This window comes from Caloenas nicobarica, chromosome 3, assembly GCF_036013445.1.
Source record: "Caloenas nicobarica isolate bCalNic1 chromosome 3, bCalNic1.hap1, whole genome shotgun sequence".
In the NCBI taxonomy this organism is placed as follows: domain Eukaryota; kingdom Metazoa; phylum Chordata; class Aves; order Columbiformes; family Columbidae; genus Caloenas; species Caloenas nicobarica.
This window is the reverse complement of record NC_088247.1, coordinates 90,145,722-90,169,006: the sequence shown is the minus strand read 5'-3', so window position 1 is coordinate 90,169,006 and position 23,285 is coordinate 90,145,722. Positions and strand designations below refer to the sequence as shown.

At 40.4% G+C, this 23,285-nt stretch overlaps 1 protein-coding gene across 3 annotated transcripts in view; it reads right to left on the bottom strand.

The window, feature by feature from the left end:
* The window catches only part of DAAM2 (dishevelled associated activator of morphogenesis 2), a 211,666-nt gene that overhangs the window by 65,000 nt on the left and 123,381 nt on the right, over window positions 1-23,285 (bottom strand). For all 3 annotated transcript variants that reach the window (XM_065630842.1, XM_065630840.1, XM_065630843.1), the window contains 3 exons: window positions 18,438-18,512; window positions 10,976-11,070; window positions 4,019-4,352 (listed from right to left, as the gene is read on the bottom strand). In XM_065630842.1, the coding sequence (XP_065486914.1) occupies window positions 4,019-4,352; window positions 10,976-11,070; window positions 18,438-18,512 (504 nt within the window). The remainder of the gene's footprint in view (window positions 1-4,018; window positions 4,353-10,975; window positions 11,071-18,437; window positions 18,513-23,285) is intronic.

Sequence of the window (23,285 nt, the reverse complement as noted above, 5' to 3'; positions counted from 1 at the left end):
GAAGCTGCAGGAAATGTGAGAAAATAGGAATAGCCACAATACAAGTTCAGATACAAACATACAGTAGAGAATCTTGTTGCAAGTACCAAGACAAAGATGATCCCGACACACCTGTGAACGCACTGAGCAGTGTAGATATAGGGTGAATTTGTAGTACTAAAAGGCATTCAAGTGAAGACTGAAGTCTCAACAAAGAGTAAGTTCTGGAGAAGCTCATGTAGCTTTAAAGTGACTCCTCTCTGAAGCTAAATATTAGATTGATAATGCACTCAGTAGATGAAATGCTGGCAGTTTAGAAAGAAGCAATATTTTACATTGGAGTTTCCACTCAGCGCAAAATTTTGTTAAGTTAAGGAGATAGCCCTTCATATTCATAAAAGTTCTGTCTATATTCTCCATTAACTTCAATTAAAACAAAACAAACAACAACAAAACACAAAACAACAACAAAACACATCAAAAACAAGAACATATTTTCCAAAATATTTCAGCATAGTTTGATTAGTGGTTAACAGCTGGTATGACCTGGTGCCATTTAGTTAAATTAATTTGGATTACAAGTGCTTATAGCGCTCAGGAATCTCACTGTAATTTGGATTTTGACTTCAGATACACTAGCATGAAACTGTAAGTTTCCTGTTAAAACAGTAGGAGTTATAGCAGGACAGAGCCAACACAAATTTAGTAAGAACCATATCTTAAGTTGAAGCTTTCCTTCTCTACTAATTCACCAGTTGCTGGGTTCTCTGACTACAATGACCAGCAATAACTTCTGACATTCAATGAAATATGCCATGTTTTATGTTACTGTGGTAAATACATGTTCTCTACATCACTCCACCACGCTGGAGCATGTGTAAATTGGAAATAATCAGTGTTCAATCTAAAACTGCCAGCAGAAAGTTATGCTTGAGCTCAAATTTTAGATGGTTGCCAGTAAATAATTCTGAATCTCTTTTCCGCCTTCTTACAGAAAGGAGTGGAAGCAGAACCATGCACCCCAATTTTTTATTCATCACGATGATATTCCTCTGCCAGAAGGCAAAAAACAAAACAAAAGAAAAAAAAATCTGTTGGGGAAAAATACGTCTGGAACAGTGTTTCTTACATTTACCTCCCGATTCCTCAAAGTACATAGTGCTCGTCGCCACAGATGATATGGGGAGAGTGGGACACAGATTTACTGCAATTTGCAAGAGGAGAAATAAATCCAAACACGTAGTATATAAACAAAGCACCAGCTTTCATAGATGAAGAGGGATAAATTGACAGCAAGGTGGCTGAAAGAAGTGAAGAATATTATCAGCCACTCTTGTCAGGAAGGCAACTTAAGGAAGAGCAACGATTGCACTGATGTTGTCAGAGGCCAGCATTACCTGTAAATTATTTATTGGATGTTCCAATAAAAGCAAGTTCAGTACTGTTTCCAGAAAGCTCTACACTTTTTACTTCACAGGAACCAAGATTGATTTCCAAAACTGAGAATATGAAATTATTCTCCTCTTAGGTATTGTGTCTCTAGTTCAGCCATTGTATTACAGAGCTAGATCTCGAGAAAGCCTGAGCAGCACCTTTACAGTTCCCTGCTTTCTTTCACGTCGTCCCCCCACCCCGCCCCGCATTAGAATCAGTCTGCAGCAATGAACCATAGAGCCAAAGGAATAAATTCCCAACTCTGCACACTCAAAGTGTGTTTCTCCTGTTCCTACAGTTCAGTTCATTTTTTATTACTTTTCACAGAAAGAATTCTCATTCCTTGGTTCTGACAGATCCCCAGTTGTAGGGGATCATTTTAAACGTAACAGTGATTAGGTGTGACCAGTCAAAGTCAGCCTAAAGCTGCAAGCTCTAAACTGTTTGTACACATACACTGAGTGATGCTGCTACATGCTCAAGCTACAGGAAACATATCCCCAAAAGAGTTCAGTTTGAAACCTGAAGGATCTCTTCAGTTATTCGCAAAGTCTAGGTTACAAAGATTACACTCAGGACTAGGACAAAGAAAATAGGCCTTCGCTGGCTTTCATTGTATGCTAGGTCTTTGAAGTTTACAGTAAAGGTATAGGATAAGCATTGTCAGCTCATCCTTTTCTTGAAATGGCCTCCCCATAGACAAGCTACAGTAGATGCTTCTCTTGATAATAAGCTGCAAGGCTTTTCTGAGAAACAGGTGTGGGAGGGTAACAGACAAAGAGATATTACACTGTCTTAACTGACAAGTCCTAGAGTATAACCTTCCACTAAAATGTAAGGAAGACCATGACCATATTTGTTTCGTCAGCATTTTAAAAAACCCTAGCTTCTCTGTTAGAAGAAAATGACTGAAGATGGATGAGGAATGTCTTTGGAAGAATCCTTACCTTAAACTTAAACTACTGCTTTGTGTAGTGAAAGATCACATTCCAGCATCTAGACACAAGTGTTAGAAATTGTAAAAAAGAAGGCATCCCTTCTGCGAAATCATTTTGGGTTTCGGGTGGGGGTTTTTTGTTTTGTTTAAGAAATAAAAAAGGGAGAGTATCCATATATCTTTCATTTTTTCCCCAAAGGAAAAGCATTTTGACAAAAGCAAGCATTTATGCAAAGTACTCTTTCATGAATATGAGAGTTAGTAAGAATCTGCAAATCATTACACTACATTCCTCAAAAGCTCACAAGACCTGTGCTACCACACTTCGCCCAGCAATGAGTTATCTCAGTTATTCAGAAAATTTTAAACCAATTTAAAAGAAAAAAAAAAAAAAGAGAGAGAGAGAATGAGAACCCAAACAAGAGACACTGAGTAAACTCAGCATCTATGTCCCTTATGGGCTTATTAAGCAGAATCACTTAGTCAAGTAAGGGTAAGTTGACACAGGCTCACAGGTGTTGTCAGGGCTGTGAGATACAACTGCTTTTTGCAGAGTGTCTGAGGTTACTCCCACCTGTCTCCAAGGTATACAAGAATGTCAAATTAATTCAGGAAGGATTCTCTATTTCAGCTAATTACTAGAGAGCAAGCTGGATGGGGCAGTGCACACAGAGGGGTTGACTTGTCAGTGCCACATATAGGTTAATACCAAGCCAAGATCTCCTCCGTCCCAGTCTCAGGTCTGAGTTTCAGTCAGTGAATCCCATAGTGCATTCAGTCCTGACAACAAACATTGGCAGCTACTATTCATAAGCACAGACTGTTTCCCCATTCACTTCTACAGTCATTCCTCATTGTAGCTCAAAATCAACTGATGCATTAGCTGGAGAGGAGGCAGGAAATAAGGGCTGACAGAAACCAGGATCCAGAGCCTGCTGGCCCAACACCATCCTCATCATTTCACCTAGTGACAAATAGTAAATGGGTGAGGTTACTCCAAAGTTTTGGAGCTACAGCTTCAAACACAGCAACAGATGCTGTTGTATCTTTTTGTGAAGGTGCTCAGTTCACTGGGAAGAGGAACGCTGTAATAGTAGCCAGCAGTATCCACAATAAAAGCCTGTCAATGACCTAATGACCTACCTACCTCAAGGTCTCTGAGATTGAGTTTCCCTTCTGTGTTCGGAATGGGAGATATCTGAGCCAGCAGTTGCTGAGCATTAACGATTCACAGGTTGATTGCTAAGTGGCAACTGAAGTGCCTCCACTGTCCATTATTTAATCCATAACTCTTTTATTACTAAATTAATGGCTGTAACATCAGGAGAGAGGCTCCTGGAATTCTGTGGCTTTGGTTTCTAGAGTAGAACAAATTACTACTACCCCAGAAATGCCATCAGGGTAGAGTATGAGCAGATTAACAGCTTTAATTTAACATAGAAAACCTCCATTTTAAGGTAAAAATAGGAGATTTTAGATTAACATTAATGACAAGAAATCACGTCTTGGAACATATATGCTGATAATTCATTTGAGGAAGTGCCCTTCCTAAAACAAAATGAGAAATATTGCCTTTTTACTACCTAGCAAGTTTGCAATACATGTAAAAATCACTCCCTGCAGAGATTCATCATGTTGGGTATTTCTGGCAAAGTATCTTCCTTGTACCTGAAATCTTGTTCTTTCTGCAGCATAGACTTGGTAGTGAAGCATCGCTTGCAAGACTTTCTTGTGACCATCTGGTACCAAGCAGACAGCCCCTAGGATCTCCAGCACAGCAATCTTGGTCTTAATGTTCTCAGTCCGTAAGCTCTGGGAGATGATGTTGATACTCTCCGGATGAGCCAGGACATGAGCCCGTCCTTGGGAGTTGTTCATCAGTGCCTTGATACACCCTATAACGGATGTGTGTATACGGCTCTCTGAGGTGTCATAGTCCATGCTCTTCAGGAAGTTCAGCAAACAGCTCAGGCCATCCAGCTCAATAAACCTGGTCACAAACCTGAAAAAAAAAAAAGCAGGTAGGAAAAATAAGTAGACCAAATGCAAGTTATTCAAAAGATACCGTATTATTCAAACCTGCGTCCATAAAAGCTGGCTAGTTTCTAGCCTAATGTTCACAGAATAATTCCCAGGTATTTAAGAAAAACAAAACAAACAAACAAGAGAGAAAACAGACTAGTTAATAATGGTGTGTTACATAGTTTCAGGGTAATTATATTCTATCACCTGGTGACCTCACTGTTCAGTTGCTGTGCTCTTTGTTGCAGCGACCACCAAACACCTGCTATCGTCCACCCTAATAGTTGCTGCATTTTCAGGGTTGAATTGCTACATCTTACATACATGCTAATGCACACAAGATACATTTTCATACATACTCATCACCACACTTTTAATTATGAGTTCAGATTATCTTGAAAACCATTTTTAGACTTCGGTCAAACTTTTAGCCAATACCACTTATAGGCTGCCACCTCCAGGAGTGGATACACTGACAGAGGCAAACTCTTTAACACTATATCTGTCAGCTGTACTGACTCCACACTCTGATCCTGTGATATATATATATATACACACATATATAAAATTAAAATTCAAAAGATACATGTTCTCCAGTAAAAGGCATAGCTCCTATAATGGCCTTGGCTGCATTTTTGTTTGCTTGTTTGGCTTTAGTTTGAAGAGGTATATTAAGGATTAGACAGGTCCACTGTCAACCTGCAGTAGCAAAATGTACAGTAAAAACATAATACAGGAAATACAAAATGAAACAGTTACAAAATGACACCAATGAAGACTGAATCTATAGTAGGACAAGTTTGACTGCTGACATCACTAGACTTCTGCTTCTACTGTATTCTATCATAAAATTTGCCTTTCTTTAGGTTAAGATTACAGAAACAAAAGGTGAAAGCAATGTAGGAGAAAGTCGTTGGAAAAGTTTAAGGTTTTGTTGAAAACCAGGGTTAAAAAATCCAGATGGGTCAAATTAGACAATGCAGACAGCCTCCTAGACAAATCAATAGAAATTAATGGAATTATATGTCAGTTTTAACCAAGCATTCTAGCAATGTTTCATTTAGAGTTGCCAGGCTTAAAAATGGAGATTCAAAGATATTAAAAAGCCTGCAAACGATTTCTCTAGATCACCTTGTTTACCTCCTGCCTCCTCTAACGGATTGTTCAGGCAGGTGCTCTTTTTTAGAATATCTGAATGCAAAACCACGTGAATTACATTTGAATTTTCAGTCCACCAGAATGTACATCAACAATAATACGTCTACAACCATGCTCTAAACAGCATAATGTAGAAAGATATCTCAAACAAATGAAAAGGTTGTGAACAATTGCCACCTGGATACTTCCTAATATGCTGTGTTTCTCTTTCCTGTCCTTAAGTGAGATGCTGTTCCTAATACGCATCAGTAATCAATACACCATACTGAAAGACTGAATTTCACTGGTCTCTGTTCATGTCTCTGCATCAGCAAGACAAACCTGAGTCATACTTATATATCTCCTGGATAATATGGGCTTGGCATATGTGTGGTCTTCCGGTGGTTACACACCACAGAACACAGGAATTTTCAGGGCCTACCTGAAAGTTATGCTGACTATGCTGATGGATTTGCCAACTTTCAGCTTGTTTGGGCCAGCAGTTTGACCAAAAACATGGCAAAGCCTGGTGATTTCAACAAAGTTTCAGTCTGAGGTTTGGGTTTTGTTCAAAACTGAATTTCAAAGTGAATATCAGAGTAAGGGCAAGCACATACAGGAATACGTGCACACCAAAAATGAAAACAAGGTTTAGCTGAACCCTGCTAAGACATTCTGCCAAGTTTCACACATATCTGATTGCATGTTGTTTGGACGCATCATCTTGTCTACCCTAGCAAATCACAGGAGAAAAAGCCCCTCTGCCTCCAGGCCAGAGATTGGGGTCAGCATTGTGCACCAAGAGTTTGGTAAGTCACTCAAGGCAGCTTGTTATTTAAACTGATTATAGAAAGATTGAAACTTAGTTCAGTCTTTGTAATGCATACAGCTGCTAGCATGCCAAAGAAGACTGAAGTGCATTCATGGCTAAAAGCGTTGCTGCTAAGGATGTATTTGGAACCAAAATAAGCACAAAATCAACTTGTTACCAAACATTGTGATTCCAACAACATTTGAGCATTTCTCTAACTGTGGACCTAAAAAGCAGAGTTGCTCTTTGCATCTACTATGTAGGGACTAGCTTAAATTCTCCTTCTCCTCCTCACCTCCAAACTTCAGTTCTATGAATCTATCCTATACCTCAGCGAGTCCCTTTAACTTTTCGAGGAGGAAAAAAAAAAAAAAAAGCTAATGTTTTGCTGTTCTTTTCAGTTCCAGGGCTGAGAGAAGACTTAAGATGGATACTTTTCTAAATATAGGGAGCTCTATCGACAAAAGAAATAATCCTGACGATGCAGCTGAACAAAGGGTTCCTTAAACATACTTTTGGATGGAACACCTGGTCTTACGACAAGACATACGAGGCACTACAACCATCGTGTATTTTAGCTTGCTCTGATGACCGCATGAAAAAAATGGTAAATGCACAAAAGTCACATTGTCCCAATTAAGTACAATCCCTCACTAAATTCACTGGCAGAGCAATTTTTCTAGGATTGTTTGGATGAGGTCATTCCAAAAAAGAGGCATGCGCAGGAAAGTGGTGTCTGCCACGACCTTGATTAATGACATAATTTAAAACAATGTTGGGACTTTCCTGTACTCTTCCTACTTCACAGTGCAAACAGTAAGTTGTGTTACTCAATAGGAAGCAAAACCAAGTACCTTTCCATTTCAGCTGACATCAGAAGCAGGAATCAAATTACAATTTTTCACCTTTCTTTTCCAAAACACTCTGGAAAAGCCGGAAATCATGCAAGAAGAAGATAAAGAAATGGCGACAGCAGTTTCAGAGCCAACAGACACTCAGTATGAGAATTTGCTTGGTGCGAGCATGTATGTCAGGAGATATGTGTGTAAATGTCTGTACAGGAGAGAAGAAGTGGGAGTTTAGCTGATAGGCTGAAAGCCATAATACTCGCACTGTTTGCTATTTGTGCATCTGTCTGCCTGTAAGCAGGGACATGTGTGTATATGTGTATGCACAGGCAAACCCAACTTATACAAAAAAGGCACCTTCTTCCTCACAATATGCACGTGTGTGATTAACTGCCATCCTATATGTCCTGCATGCTGCAAAATAAGGTCTTGTTCTAGACAAGAAGGTGTAAAGTTAAGCAGATTTGCCAATGCATTCTGGCTAACACATTCAAAAAGTGAAGTGTAAATAAAGCAGGGTGTGTTTTAGTAGGTGCTAAACAAGCAAATTAAAGCCTAACCTCACCTCAGACTCTCACTTGACCAGTTTAGCACACTTTAAAATGCAGGGCGCCTCTTAGCCTTTCAAGTTTTAGAGAGTGATGATCAGAATGAGTTAGCTAGCTTTAATAGCAAACCTTTCATCCAAATACAGATGAGGCACAGCCTAAGATGTAATGACCCACTGATGGATTCCAAGTGTGGGGGGGGACAGCCTCACTGTGAGACTTGATCCAGCTCAGGAAAGACAAAAAGATCATATGCTGTGGCTGTGCAGAGAGCAGGATGTTCCCACCCTGTTAACAGCCGAGGCTACGCTTCCCTGCAGCATCAGTTTTTGAATCAGGGGGCACACATAAACCTGACAACTACTGAACTGCTGAAAAATTCAGCATAATGGGTTTTACTTGCTGAATTCATAAATGACCATCTCCAGTATGCGCTTGAATGCAACATGGCTAAATTGAACAAAAAATATCAGGAGTTAAACAAAACTACATAGAAAAGCAGACAGCAAAGGGAATTAGTGATGATTCAGACTAAAGGAGGTATTTTTATGGGTTTCCAAAATGTGACTTCTTTTTCCAATCACTTGTAAGTTTTTATTTTTGCTACACTTCTGAATCTCCATTTTTGGGCACTAAAATACCAGAAGAAAAGCTCTTCTCTCACTGCTTCTGTCCAACAGTTTGTCATCACACTTGCTTATACTCATAAGTTCTTACAAACCTAAAAGAAAATGTGTTTCCTTACAAGATGCAGATGTAGGTTTTTCTTCTCTGAGGCTGGGGTTGTTCTTGTGTGCTGGAACATAACCTGGCTTTATTATTTCAGGGCAGCTCCTAAATGTCAGAACAAAGTACACTTGCTCAAGTGGGGCCAACTAGCTGCCCAGGGATGCTTGTACTACCTTTTCTCTCCAAAGAGGAGATGAACCTAAGTTTGGGTAAGGCTGCTTCAGCTTTTGTTGCTGTTAGAACTGGTGGGTTGGAATAGAGGCACAGATTAGTAACATTACTCTGCATTTTGTTCTAGCAGAGACACAGTTCTACAGCAAAATAAAACATGGAGCCAAGCATATGCATTTTTCTTCTTTTGATTCCTCTAGATCAGAGAATTCAAGCAGAGGAGTCTCTTGGTAAGCTGTCAGAGCCTCTATGTACCCTATCATGACAAATTGAATCCAGACAGTCCATCCTGTATGAATTTTCTTCATTTTTTTTTCATATTTTCTTCAGAGGTCTGATGAACAGAAGTGGCAAGGAAAATAGGATTTGATGTCCAAATTCAACTAGAAAGACTAGTATTTTGAAGGTTTGGGTATAGTACCGCTTATGAGAGGGATTTGATGGAGCTGAGGGCCTCTCTACTGCAACCTTTCCATCAAGAAAAAATTGGCTTGTTGATCAGGCATTGGCATGCAGCCCATTTGGCAGCTAACGAATTGAGTCGCTGGAAATTAGTTGAGACATAGGACTTAACTCAAAATTTGGCTTGGCTTAACTACTAAAAAAAAAAAAAGCCCCATAACCATCGCCAGCGATTTAGAAGGGAACACTTTATAGGGCAGCTCGTAGATGCTTTTACTGAAGCTTGTTAGGGTTATTATAAACAGATGAAGCAACAGGCTGTTGTCAAGGGGATCCAGCAGAAGCAATATAGGTCTGAGCAGGAAAACCTTGCAGGGCTTTGAGCGAAAGACATTTCTGTTTCTTCTTCTCTTTCCACTTGCTCTCAACAATGAGGCCAGGCTGTTCTATTCAAAATGACAGAGCAGAACAACCAATGGTCACCACAAAAGTGTTTCAGCTGAACATAGCAAAGAGGCCTTGCTGCTGTGGCTATGCTAAATGAAAGCTATCGCTTTCACAGAGGAAGCATCAAACCTGCTCCACAATCATGTAATACAGTTGCTACATCAAGTCTCAACAGCACAGCACTTTGGTTTGAAGTCCTTGTGAGTGTTGGGAGTTTGGCAGTTGTCTTAGCTTCCATTTTAACATAAAGTCCAGCCGCATTTTGCTGTGTTCTCTGCTTTAGGATAGCAATAGACAGGATCAAACAGTCACTTATCCCCTTGGGTTTGGTCTGAATATATGCCACTGCTTCAACGCTTCTATGTTAAAAGCCGTCACCCTACCCATATGCTAAAGTTACCAAAGCCCGATGAATCTTCATGCCTCAGAAGAACATCAGGATCTGGCTTTGTGCTCTCTTACAGCCCATCACAACAGGAGGTAAAACACTGAGGTTTAAGCTGATGTGCTCTACCTCGTACTTGCTGTGAGGCAAGAAGCTGCACATAGTCAACTTTTTAAACATCATGAAAGGGAGAAGCACAATCAGAACTTAGCTCTGCAGGAAGTTCCAGAAATATCTTCACCTCAAGTCAAGATAACTGCGATACAAATTCTTTGAGATAATTCTGGGGGTTGTTCTTTATTTATTTATTTAATTTGTTTGGTTTGGTTAGGCTCCCCCCAAAAAAACCCCTTGTTTGATTAGGCATTATTGAAGCTCTCTTAAAATGTAATTTCAGCATAATGTAGATTCAAACACATTTGGCCTATTTTGGGCCCAATACAAAGACAGTCAGAAGCTTTTTGACTGAGTGTTTCCTGAGATGAAATTAACTATAGTTGTTGCTTCTGCACAATGCTCTTATAAGTGTTAAATGGGAAAAGTTTCCATGCTAGTCAGTTGCTATTGTTCAGAGCTTTGTTCCCATAAAAACAAAGATGACCTTACTTTCAAAGACACAGTACACAAAAAAGTCTCTTAATATTTCTGTACACCACATTTACACATAGAACAGGAAGAATGCCAAACCAGGTGATGTCAGATGGATTAGCTGCTTTGTACCAAACAGTTCACATTACTAAAGATAAGGGGAAGCCTGAATTCAAAGTTCAGAGTAGAGGCTGAGATTCTGCCCAACATCAATCAAATTACATGGGATGTTCAGGGGACTATGAAGTCTAAAAATCTCATCTTCATAGTCATTAGCTGTGCTTGCACAGAGCTATCATAGGTTTTCCATGGCAAACTGTGTCTTTCATTTTCCTGAAGCTATATGCCTCAGCATTAGTATGCCTCCCGACTAGCCAGGTTCAGACCAGGGACTGCAGGGCTCTCTGTGGATTGTCTGAAATGTCAGAGAGGCTTATGTGAGGTGAGACAATGAGGTTTCTGTCCTTGCCACTCTTTCCCATGTCACATCTGACTATAGGGAGTCAATGAATGGTGATGAAAGGCAAACAACATTACCTCATGGGCTGAGTCCGCAGAGCTGTCTTCAAGTCTTCAACTATTTTATTTTTCATTTCTGTTTCTTCTTCATCGAAAGCGTACAGCGTCTGCATCTGTTCAGAAACGAAAATGACAATTAGGAAAGCTTGGGCTGCCTGGAAGCTAAGAGACAAGCCGGGAATGATGAAAAACAACTATTCCATCAACCCATGCAGAGGTGCCTGCTGACCTCTCACCAGGAAAGCAGCGCCTCAGCTACAAAACTGAATCCAGATGAAGCTGCTCATGTGGAATGGCAGCAGCATAGCGCTTTGCCACACCAGCTAAAATAGGGTTCTCAGATTACCCCCCAGAAATCATGCTTGCAAGTATGCCCTCAGAAGATGGTACCTAATTTGGAACAGTGATCTGCTGTGGTGATCTATGGATATGTGAGGCAAAGTTTGTAGGGAGATGTAATTTCTTTTATTAGACTGACATGGCCGAAGGGATTTTGGGAGGGGGGAATAAAAAGAAAAAAAAAAAAAAAAGACGTGTCAGGTTTCAAAGTATGAAAGCTTTTTCTTCAAGTGACTAAATAGCCTGCAAGTACCCTAAATTACGGTCTGTGTACATACCAGTTTGACTTTTCTCCCCTACCCAAAGTATATCACCTGATTTAAGATACTGATTTTCCCTATACGCTTTGTCCTTGCTAATTAGGAACATTTACTGCAAAAAGCTGGAGCGTCGTAAACTCCCTGTCCCTGTTTTTTAACAGCATACAGAGCACTAGATTTTCCCCCAGTATACAGCTTGAGATAACTACAGCTTGCAGTCAACTGGAACTGAAGATGCTGTGGGTCACTTTAAATTAGAGTGAGAGACAATTAGTGGAATACACACAAAAAATAAGGTTCTCAAAGTCAGACAATACCATTTAAAAAGTGGTATGTCAGGAAATCGTGGTTCCAGATCTACACTCAGTGTCACTGCAACCTTGTGATGAGAAACAAGACTCCGTAGTGCCCATCGCATATACCATCCAGGCTCATAATTTCAATGTGTGACATTTTAAGCAGTCAAGACTCAGTGCTGGAAATTGTTAGCCTATAGCTATGTCTTCTTCATCGCTTTAATTGTACAACAGAGAGGACAAATGCCTCTCTTATTGGCAGGACTTCTGGGAGGTATCACTCAGTGGTATGTAGAAAGCAGCTCTGAACCCCTTCTCAAACGAATAACCCAATTAAACTAGTATCATCTGCCGGGGATCTCATATTATACTTTTCTGTGGTGGAATCTGAGTAGATACAATTATGATCCCTTACAGCAAAATATTTAAGTTTTTATTTTACTATTCAGCAAGCACCAAAGAAAACCTTCCTCTTGCTGGAACTTCCTTTAGCTCCCCCCCCACACACCTCACTTCCCTTGGAAGTGCTCCCATGTTGCTTGCTTTTGCAAACCATGTGGTGCCAACACATGTTGGATCCTGAGGGTGGTCATTTGGCTACAGGCTGTTGCTGTCTTATGCTGAACAGCTGGCACAGGGAGATATGTTTAACTCTAGGGGTCCTCTCTCTGATCCACGCTAAAGTCAAATTCACTCAGTAACAGAGCAAGCTATTTCCTGCCCTAATGGAATGACAGAGCGCTACTGATGGAAAATGAGCTGATGATGTTTTATCTTTTGCCAGCATCCTCCGACAGCCAGAAACATAAATTGAAATGCTTAAGCCAAGCCATATATGATCCCCATCTTTGAAAAATAAACAGAAATCCTGAGTAGGCATTATGGAATCTCAATGGCAGAGTCCTGGGGTGTGATTTGGGGCTTGATTTGTATTTTCTTGGGTGACAGCCCATCTGGTCATCTTTCCTTTGGCCCATAAATGCTCCTTTGAAAGGCTCCCATTCCTCCAACGGCTTAATTTCTCCTCTGAGCCATTGTGGGGGGAAATCAAATGGATGGTAGGAAGGTGCTCAACAGTATTTTCTTCAGAGTGAAAAGGACCATTTCCAAATGAAACAAATACAAATAATCCTGCCTTTACAACAGAGGGTGATCATAGAAAAACCCCTTTTCTAAAGCTGCAGGCAGCCAAGAGCCCTTCATTTCTCACTCCTGCGCGTGGCCAGGAACTTAAATCCTCATGCCCTCTCTAAAGACAGAGTGGTCACGTGTTTGTATTATGAAACAGCTTTCTCGGCAAGAGTTATAGAAAACATAATTGTCCCTGGGAGACAGAGGGGAGGGAACTGTCATTGTTGGAGGCTGGATTACATTAATGTGGCTGACTGATGAATTGCTTTCCTGAACTACCAACTGCACCCAAGGACTAACGTCTGCTGTGCTGAGGATGTAGCCAGTTACTGACAGTTAACCAAACACACCAGGAAGAGGTAGCAAAATAGTGCCAGGTGCGTACCTAGTTCCTAAAAAGTGGTATGCAGAATGCTCTTTTTTACAAGGATATTTTGCATATTTCAAGCTTTCCAGATTAAGTGCATCATTCAGGAAAGTGTAGCATCCAGTTACTTGATTTGTCAGTTTGAAAAAATTCACGAATTTGTGAAAACAACCATTCACATGGAATTTCATGTGTAAAACTTCAGGTAGTCCAAGAAACTACTTTGAAAATTTGGCTCCATTTAAAATGAAATATTTTAGTTTTTTAAAAGCACAGATTAATTCCCACACCTTGTCCTAATGGCTAATCATTTCCCTAAACTGCTGGGAAAGAAAGTACAGGACCATAATGACAGTACGTGTGAGAAAGAGAGAGAAAACAAGAAAAAGGAAAAAGGGGCATGAACTAACATCAGCAATAGACAGTATGATGGACCTAGTTTTACTTAACAGCCTCACACAAATGAAATGAAAGAAAGAAGCAAATAGAATAGTGAAAAAATAACCTCAATATCCTGATTTTCATTATAGTCCAAGATCTTTCTTTAGATCTTGTATAAAATCATAGCTAACAACGTGTCATCATTATTGAAATCACTTCCACCTCATAAACAAATACAAGTAAAATGACAATCAAAATTTAGTACAAAAAATATTATATTGAATGCCTCCTATGTCATACCTGGACAATACTACTTTAAAAGATTTCTTCAAAGCAAACAAGTCAGTTGAAATTCTAGATTCATCACATCTATAACTACATTAAGGCTGAACTAAGAGAATAAACTATGAATAGTAAACCATGAATAAATATAATGCAAAAAACCTGAACTTTAAACAAATAAGTTTAAAGTAACACAGATGTCACCCAACCCAGATGGAAGAGAAATTTGTCATCCACCTGATAAATTCTGCTGAAAGATATATATTTTTAATGCCCTGTGTAGCTGCTGTGCCCTGAACAAATGCTTTCTGAGTCAAGGAAAAGTGCTTGGATACAGCTGTATTTATTAATTTTGACCCCTGTGTCTCATTCTGTTGACCGAGCCATCTCTCCAGAAAAGCTGGATCTGCAACTACTGTTCACCTGAAAGTCTCTCTGTGGAAACACATTCACAGCCAGGCTCATAAAAGCAACACAGTGCTGTCATAAGTTTTCCTCCCCAGTAACATGAGGGTTGTGTTTATTTGTGCTGCCAAGCAGACAGTATCATGGGGCGAGGAGGGCAGGAGAAGCACAGGAAGGTATCTTTACATCTGATATTAACAAACCAGCTGCTGCATTTTTGAGAAAAGAAATTTTGTGTGTTGATGAATCAACAGAATCACAGAACGCTAGGGATTGGAAGGGACCTTAAAAGATCATCTAGTCCAATCCCCCTGCCAGAGCAGGAACACCTGGATGAGGTTACACAGGAAGACATCCAGGTGGGTTTTGAATATCTCCAGAGGAGGAGACTCCACAACCTCCCTGGGCAGCCTGTTCCAGTGTTCCGTCACCCTCACTGTGAAGAAGTTTCTTCTCAAATTTAAGTGGAACCTCTTGTGTTCCAGCTTGAACCCATTACCCCTTGTCTTACTGTTGGTTGTCACCGAGAAGAGCCTGGCTCCATCCTCGTGACACTCACTCTTTATATATTTATAAACATTAATGAGGTCACCCCTCAGTCTCCTCTTCTCCAAGCTAAAGAGACCCAGCTCCCTCGGCCTTTCCTCATAAGGGAGATGCTCCACTCCCTTCATCATCTTCGTGGCCCTGCGCTGGACTCCCTCAAGCAGTTCCCTGTCCTTCTTGAACTGAGGGGCCCAGAACTGGACAGAAGATGACAATGACCTGGTTAATGGAAGTGGTCTTTGATTGTGGGCATGCAACCTGTCCACAATCACCAGTATTATCTATAGCACGTAGGCATCGGAGGACTGGGCAAATTTGGAGGCTCCTCTTTCTAAATGAGACGTCACTAGCAGCTGTCCCTTTCTGTTGAGGACTGGTCTAGAAGAAACTCTTCGAATGATATGCTTGGCCCCTTCCTTTCAGTGAGGCTTCCTGAAGGATGGGACAGTCCCTCCACAGGAACTGCACACTGCAGAGTAGTGAAGAGATCCAGTTTTACTGTCATACACTCTTGTGAGAATTGGGTCTAAAACCTGTTAAAATCTAAAAAGTCATAGCAACAGAAACAGTTGTGGGAACAGAACTGTGCCTAAAATGTATGGCTTTTTGAATGGGATCAAGAATCTGTGACCTGAAGTGCTTCCTAACATAGTGATCTAAGGTTACAAGTAGGGAATGTCAAACTTGTCAGGAATCACCACATTGCTCTCCAGCAAAATCTACGACGGGCAGATATGATGGGTAACACTGCAGTGGGTCTTCTGAGAAAATGATCCTTGTGCACAGGGGCCTTGGCCTGCTGAAATGCACAGGAAGATATTTAATTATATCAGCAGGATATCTATTTCATCAGATGATAGTGAGAACATTTTTGCCAAGCTAATATATAAGAAAAGAACTTTATAATTAAACAAAAGGATATAGAAAAAGATGTGCAAACCACACGTAAAAAGATTCTTAAGCAGTTAATTCACAGGAGATGCAAAGATTAAATTTTATTTAAAAAACAGGACTTAAGGCATTTTAAACTAACACTTCTGTGATTATTGCTACCATTTCAAATCTAATACTTCTTGCAGTATTTATAATTAAAATATTGCAATACCTGATAGTGCCTAAGAGACACAAACTGAAATAGAATACACAGTGTCAAGAAGCAACATGAAACATTTTTCTTTCACCACTTCTGAGCCAACTCCACTTGGATGTAGTTTAAAAAAAAAAAAAGTAAGTAAAAACTCTACCACTACATTTAGGAGTGAAGTTATAAGGGACCCAAAATAACCATTTGGAAGTTAAGAATCTCAGAGGTCTAAATAATAATGAATAGAACATGTCTTTTAAAGTGTGTTTGAGCTGGTTCTCATCTGTATTACTCCAGTTTTCCACTGATACAATTCCTGTGAAATCAAGTCAACTAAGTTTCACCTGCATAAAAGTGAAGCAACTAAGTGGTAAATCAGAAGCAGGGGTTTTAACCCCAGTGTGTCTTCTTAATACTTCAAGCATAAGAGCAAATCATAAGGCTTAAAGCCAAATAAAAACTTACAAATCATTCATTGCTGAGGGATGCAAACAACATTATAGGGCTGGTGTTTATTGGCGCTCTTAAAACGTGTTTAAAATTAGAAACATAGGCCAAAATATAGTCTCATTCCATGGAACTGCTCCAGATTTACAATAGTGGTGTGTACATACTCACTCCAGGTTTACATCAAGATCATTTAAAGACTAATCCAAAAGTCACTGAAATCAATGGAAAAATTTTCAGTAGATTCAAGAAGCCTTGGATCAAATCCTACCAGAAGTATTTGGCTCAGTGACACTGCAAGGCTTCATACTAATATTTTTCCTTAATGGACCTTGTAGAGCAAATTTGTTCAGTCAGGAAATAAAAGCATAGTACCATGCCAGTCACAAAATCTCAATCTCTTTTCTCAAAACAAGTCCATATTCTTTCTGTTCCATTACTTTGCCCCAAGAAAATCTGGCATGAAGGAAGGTGATCATTTTGGTTATTCATGACTCAGAGTAGAAAGCAGCTTTTATTTTATCCTCTTACAGTAACTTATAATAGCTTGTAAATCTTGGTTTTTTTTTTTTCTTCACTGAGCAAGACATATTTTATCATGCAGAATGCACCAGTATTGACACATTAAACATCCACTTAGGCATTATTTTTATGAAATTATTTTATAGCTCATAACCATGACACAAAAGATGAAGAAAAGCCTTTAGAAATCAAACACAAAAGCATAAGTAAATAAACAAGGTGTGCTACCTGGGATGCTAGGAACAGAACCCTACAATCACTTCTACTTCTGCTGGTGACCTGCTCTACTGGTACATCAGAGGAAGAGACATATTATACAGCTATTGAACAAGGACAATTAAATAAAGTTTTCCTCAAATATCTTGTTGGCTTGTATCTGATGTCTAAGGTGTTACAGCCCTATGTTCCTCTGTTTATCTGATCTCATATAAGTAAGTATTATCTTACATAAACAACTACCTTTTCTTTAATTCTTCTACTAAACAAACAACCCCAGTGTTATTTTGTAGATTAGTTAGAATTGATTTGAAACCAGACAACAAACCAAAACTTTACCTAGTTTTCAAATAGTTGTTTTTCTGATTCACCAAATATTCTCTTGTTCTATTCTTAAGGGATAAATAGGGGTCTTGGTTCCTCCTTGTCCATGATTTTGTATAGTCCTCACTTACAGGCTACAGTTAAGACTGTTCTTGGAAAACTGAATTATTTCACCTCTACATGGCCCGAATGACACACAGGCCTCCAAAAACACTAACTGCAATTAAAAGTACAGTTCTAGAAAAAGAGAATTTCAACCGTCAGTGTTTCAGACTGGCTAGCCCTGCCAAGACATAAGTATGTGTGTGTGCATGCACTGAAAGCTAGTTTTACCTTAACTTTCCTCAAAATTTCCAAAACAGGGGTCATAGCTGAACTACCATTGTGCTCCAACAACACTTAAGAGCATGACAGTCTCTTCAAGATCATTATGGCCTACTGCAGTTTAAAGCCAGCTGAATTGTACAGTAATTCAAAAAAGACACACAGCCAATTTTGTCTCTTCTTTTCAGGACCAGTGCCAATGAGCAGAGATCTAGGGATCAGGGCTATACTTTGGGATAAGCTTCACAGCTGGCATGTTAATAATTTTAATCATCAATTTCATCAGTCCAGCTCTTAATTTTCATTCCAGGATGCAATTTGATTACCTTCAGTGTCCAGTATTGCAGAAATAAAAACTGGAAATGTTTATGGTTCTTTCTAATCTATTTTTCTGTTAGGGCAGGGCTCTTTCTTAATACACATACTCCTTTCGGAAGTCCTGTTTTAAATCAGTCATTCACTTGGGCTAACATTCTTCTCCTTTGGGTACTTCTTCCTAAAGAAACACATCTCTATGGTAGGAAATCATCTCTGCTTTGCAGGAAAGGTAACTTACTGCTGCCATGGAATTGATGCGGTCAATGTAGTAATCTGGCCAGCTGGTAGCAAGCTTATTAGGATCTTCTTGTTCCTGAAACAGAAAGTTAAAATAACGTTACACAAGCAGACTTTACAGGATGAAATGCACTGTAGAACCACTTGGGATTCTTCGCTGTGCTGTTCTTTATTGTGGAATCTCCTCCCATATTCTTGTATAATGTACATAGATGCCTTTTATAGCATTTATTAAAAACACCTCACAGAATCACAGAGTCACAGAATGTTAGGGATTGGAAGGGACCTCAAAAGAGTCCAATCCCCCTGCCAGAGCAGGAACACTTAGGTGAAGTTACACAGGAAGGCATCCAGGCGGGTTTTGAATATCTCCAGAGAAGGAGACTCCACAACCTCCCTGGGCAGCCTGTTCCAGTGTTCCATCACCCTCACTGAGAAGAAGCTTCTTCTCAAATTTAAGTGGAACCTCTTGCGTTCCAGCTTGAACCCACTACCCCTTGTCTTACTCTTGGTTGTCACCGAGAAGAGCCTGGCTCCATCCTCTTGACACCCACCCTTTATGTATTTATAAACATTAATGAGGTCACCCCTCGGTCTCCTCTTCTCCAAGCTAAAGAGACCCAGCTCCCTCAGCCTTTCCTCATAAGGGAGATGCTCCACTCCCTTCATCATCTTCGTTGCCCTGCGCTGGACTCCCTCAAGCAGTTCCCTGTCCTTCTTGAACTGAGGGGCCCAGAACTGGACACAATATTCCAGATGAGGTCTCACCAGGGCAGAGTAGAGGGGAAGGAGAACCTCTCTCGACCTACTAACCACCCCCCTTCTAATACACCCCAGGATGCCATTGGCCTTCTTGGCCACAAGGGCACAGTGCTGGCTCATGGTCATCCTGCTGTCCACCAGGACCCCCAGGTCCCTTTCCCCTACACTGCTCTCTAATAGGTCATTCCCCAACCTATACTGGAACCTGGGGTTGTTCCTGCCCAGATGTAAGACTCTACATTTGCCCTTGTTATATTTCATTAAATTTTTCCCCGCCCAACCCTCCAGCCTGTCCAGATCTCGCTGGATGGCAGCACAGCCTTCTGGCGTGTCAGCCACTCCTCCCAGTTTGCTGTCATCAGCAAACTTGCTGATAGTACACTCAATTCCCTCATCCAAGTTGTTGATGAATATATTGAATAATACTGGTCCCAGAACTGACCCTTGAGGCACTCCACTAGATACAGGCCTCCAACCAGACTCTGCCTCATTGACCACAACTCTCTGGCTTTCCTTCAGCCAGTTTGCACTTGTGGCAGTTGCACTTCCTCCCACCACGCCCTGAGAATTGGTGTGGCAGTTGCACATCCCCCTCTCAGAACTGGGGCCTTCAATGGGGCAGTTAATGGCTCTCTTTGTGGGGACCCCAGAGTCGGTTGACCAGGGTCGTTAGCAGAGGAGGGGCCCAGAGTGCCCACAGCCCAGATGAGGGGCCCAGAGAAGCTGAGAAGCTTTTGGAATGCCCACAGCCAGATCTGAACAGACTATAAAACGGGGTTCCCGCCGAGGACTCCTTTTGTGTGGTCTTCTCGGAGCAGCAGGTCTGCAGAGCCCTCCGGAGCCCTCCCCTTAGACAGAGACACCACCTAAGGTAACTTCCTGGGACTGGGAGTGCCTCACCTCCTCGTTTGGGTGAGTGATAAATTACTGAATATATCCTTGAATAAGTCCTTGCCAAAACAGGCGAGTGTAAAGTCCTTGCCAAAACAGGCAAGTGTAAAGTCCTTGCCACAACAGGCGAGTGTTTATCTCTTGTGGGCAAAATGGGGCAGAGGGCTCTGGTTTTGTTTCTTGTGAATGCATGTATGCATGCTGTGGATCCCCAATAATCTCCTCAACTTGATATCCGAACCTGTATCTTATGTTATCGGAGTGCTAACTAATTGTATAAACCCTATTTCTAGTCGGTTTATTGGCTGTACTTTTCCAGCCAGAATAAAGTTTGTTTTGGACCCTGTTGTCTGCCTACTGATTTTGGGGTGCCTCCATGACAGCACTATCACTGTGGTGTGTCAGATAAAAACAACCCACTTCAGCTAAGGTTATTAAACACAGAATAACAAAGTTTGGATGGAGACACAGTTATCTTTGGCATCCGAGCAGTAAACCACAGTCCCTTAAACATACTAAGTTTCCAAGTAGAAGGCCAGCTCATTTACAGGTAACAGATCTACATTTTGTAGCTTTGTATGACAGATCTTATAGATTATTTTGCGTCTCTACTGCTAGAGTGATGGTGGGATTCACCAACAAAGGCATTTAACATCTTTTATGGAGAGAAAAAAAAAATCAAGTCAAGGAACCTGAAAAGAAGCTAAAAGACTGCCTCATTTTGATGTGATAAACTGAGAAGAGGTTTAGACTGGACATTAGGAAGCATTTGTTTACTGAGGAGGTGGTCGAACACTGGAATAAGCCTCCTAGAGAGGTGGTCAATTCTCCAAGCCTGTCAGTGTTTAGGAGGCATTTGGACAACACCCTTAATATTAATAACATGCTTTAGATTTTGGACAGCCCTGAAGTGTTCAGGCAGTTGGACTAGAACTGGTCCCCTCTGAGCTATACTATTATTCTATTCTGTTCTATTCCATTCCATAGTTAAGCACAAAGGAACCGAACAGCATCTCCTCAGTTCCAGTAGGAGCGGTATTAATCCTTCTGTCCCTACCTCCCAAGTAAACCACCTGAAATCTTCTTCACTAGACTAAGCTCAACCAAGCTCAGTTTCTAAAAGAAGAACCATGCCTACTCAGGAACCAATTCTCTCCTGTTCTGTGGCTGCTCATTGGAAATGAGATATCATTCTAATAAGTCTGTTTATTTCTAGATAGGTGTAACTGTCACCAGTAAAATGAGGATTGGTTTCTAGGATCCTTATATCACATTATAAACTACAAATAACTCATATTAAGACTCATAGCATGTGATAAGAGATTGAACCACTTGATTCATCCTAAAGATGTCCAAAGATGTGTAAGACTGTGTGGATTTCACCAATGTTGTCTGTGTATGAATGCTTACTCATACTAGAAAAGTTACTCTGGAAGATAAACAGAACAACATCAAAAGTGTATGTGTATCAGAGTACCTCAGCTATTCCAGAACTGTTTCATTTAGAGAGGAGAAATAGCTCTACATGTTCCCTGCTGAGCCACATGCAGAAAACACCTTAATACCTGACAAGTTCCTGCCGGGCTACATACCAACACATGGCAACAATTCTGCACAAATAAAAAAACCTTTATATTTAGAATTAAAAACAAAATAATGACTGAGACTTGGATCTTTCCTTCCCCACTCTTTGTTCCACTGGTCTTTCAACATGCAAACTAAAGGAGTATCTCCATTCTTGATACCGACAAAACAGCTTTGTTCCCATCTAGCAAAGGATTGCAATATGGACAGATCCTGCACAGACCACAACAGTTTATTCAGCCCTTGCAGCCAACTGAACAATTAAGAAGAGAGGATTTAAACAAAGTGGCATATACTACTGCTGTATGAAAAGTATGAGAGGCTGACCAAGTGGCAAGAGATAACTTTTACATCCACAGTTGCTATGCACCAACTACCTCACAATAATAAATGGTAAATTAAGAACAAGGTGACCTTTCTCAAATTAAGTGAGAAGTTCTGGTGCTTTTCCTTACTTTCCCTTCCTGGCCACAATCAGCAGGAATCTGATGGACTCAAATCCTTGTCAAATGGCAGATTACAGAAATACGCAACTCCCTACCAATAGCCAGTTAGAATTGCCACACCACATGTTATTGGCAGACTGCCTTTTGCTGCCCTTTTCTGTGTATAATATCTAGGGCACCTACATACCCCTGGTCCGTTTACAATCATAGCCCTGAAAGCAGTTCCACACTCAGCTGACCTTAAACTCCTGTGCAAAAGTCAATATATGACCTTGCTGATGGAAAAATAAATTAAAACACAACAGATAAATACAGTATTATTTTTATAAGATAATCTTATCATCCCCAAAGTGAACGATAGAGATGGGGAACTACTCTAGAGGTAGTGAAGTAAGGTCATTCTGCAGGGAACAAGGTTGAGCCACCAATTGCAGCTGCAAGGTGTGCTCACATGCCCTTCTGAAATTTTTCTCTGCGTAGAATTATAAAAGTCTAAGTGACAGCTGTAATTGTTTCCAGAATACAGGTGACAAAAACACTGCCAGAACAGAGAATATGTATGTTCCCTGTACTTCTCCTGCCTCTATTCCGGTCTCCAAGTAAAGAAATAAACATATGAAAATTAAGGACTGCCTGGATCCATCCTTTATATCTGAAAATGAGCTACATATTTTCCTTAAAATTCTTTATTGGGGGGGAAGTATAAATGTTGGAATGCTGCGACCAGCCCTTCCAGATGTCTAGTTTAGACATGCAGGTTGAAGAACATCAGGATAGATACACTAAAAAAATTAGAATTCTGAATAATTCCCTATTTGAACCCAAATCATTAGAAATTTCACAATCAGAACCAAGGAGAAGAAAACTCTGATCCCCTAAAGTATATCTGTATATATGGTTAGCTTGGCAAATAAGGTGCTTGGTATATCCTGCTTTTTGCCATTCTCTGTCCACTAAAAATTGGTCTGACTCTGTAAGTCCTATGTTTTGGTTTGTTTTTAATCAGAATTGAGAGAAAACTGGTTTCAATGGAACACAGCAAGTGTCAGCTTTTTTCCTGAACTAAAGCTTAGACTGAAGCTGTACATTGCTGAGGTTTAAAAAGTTTTAGCAGATAGTCCACTATGCAATCTCTACTTTCTGAAGTTGTTTTGGCCCAGAGCATG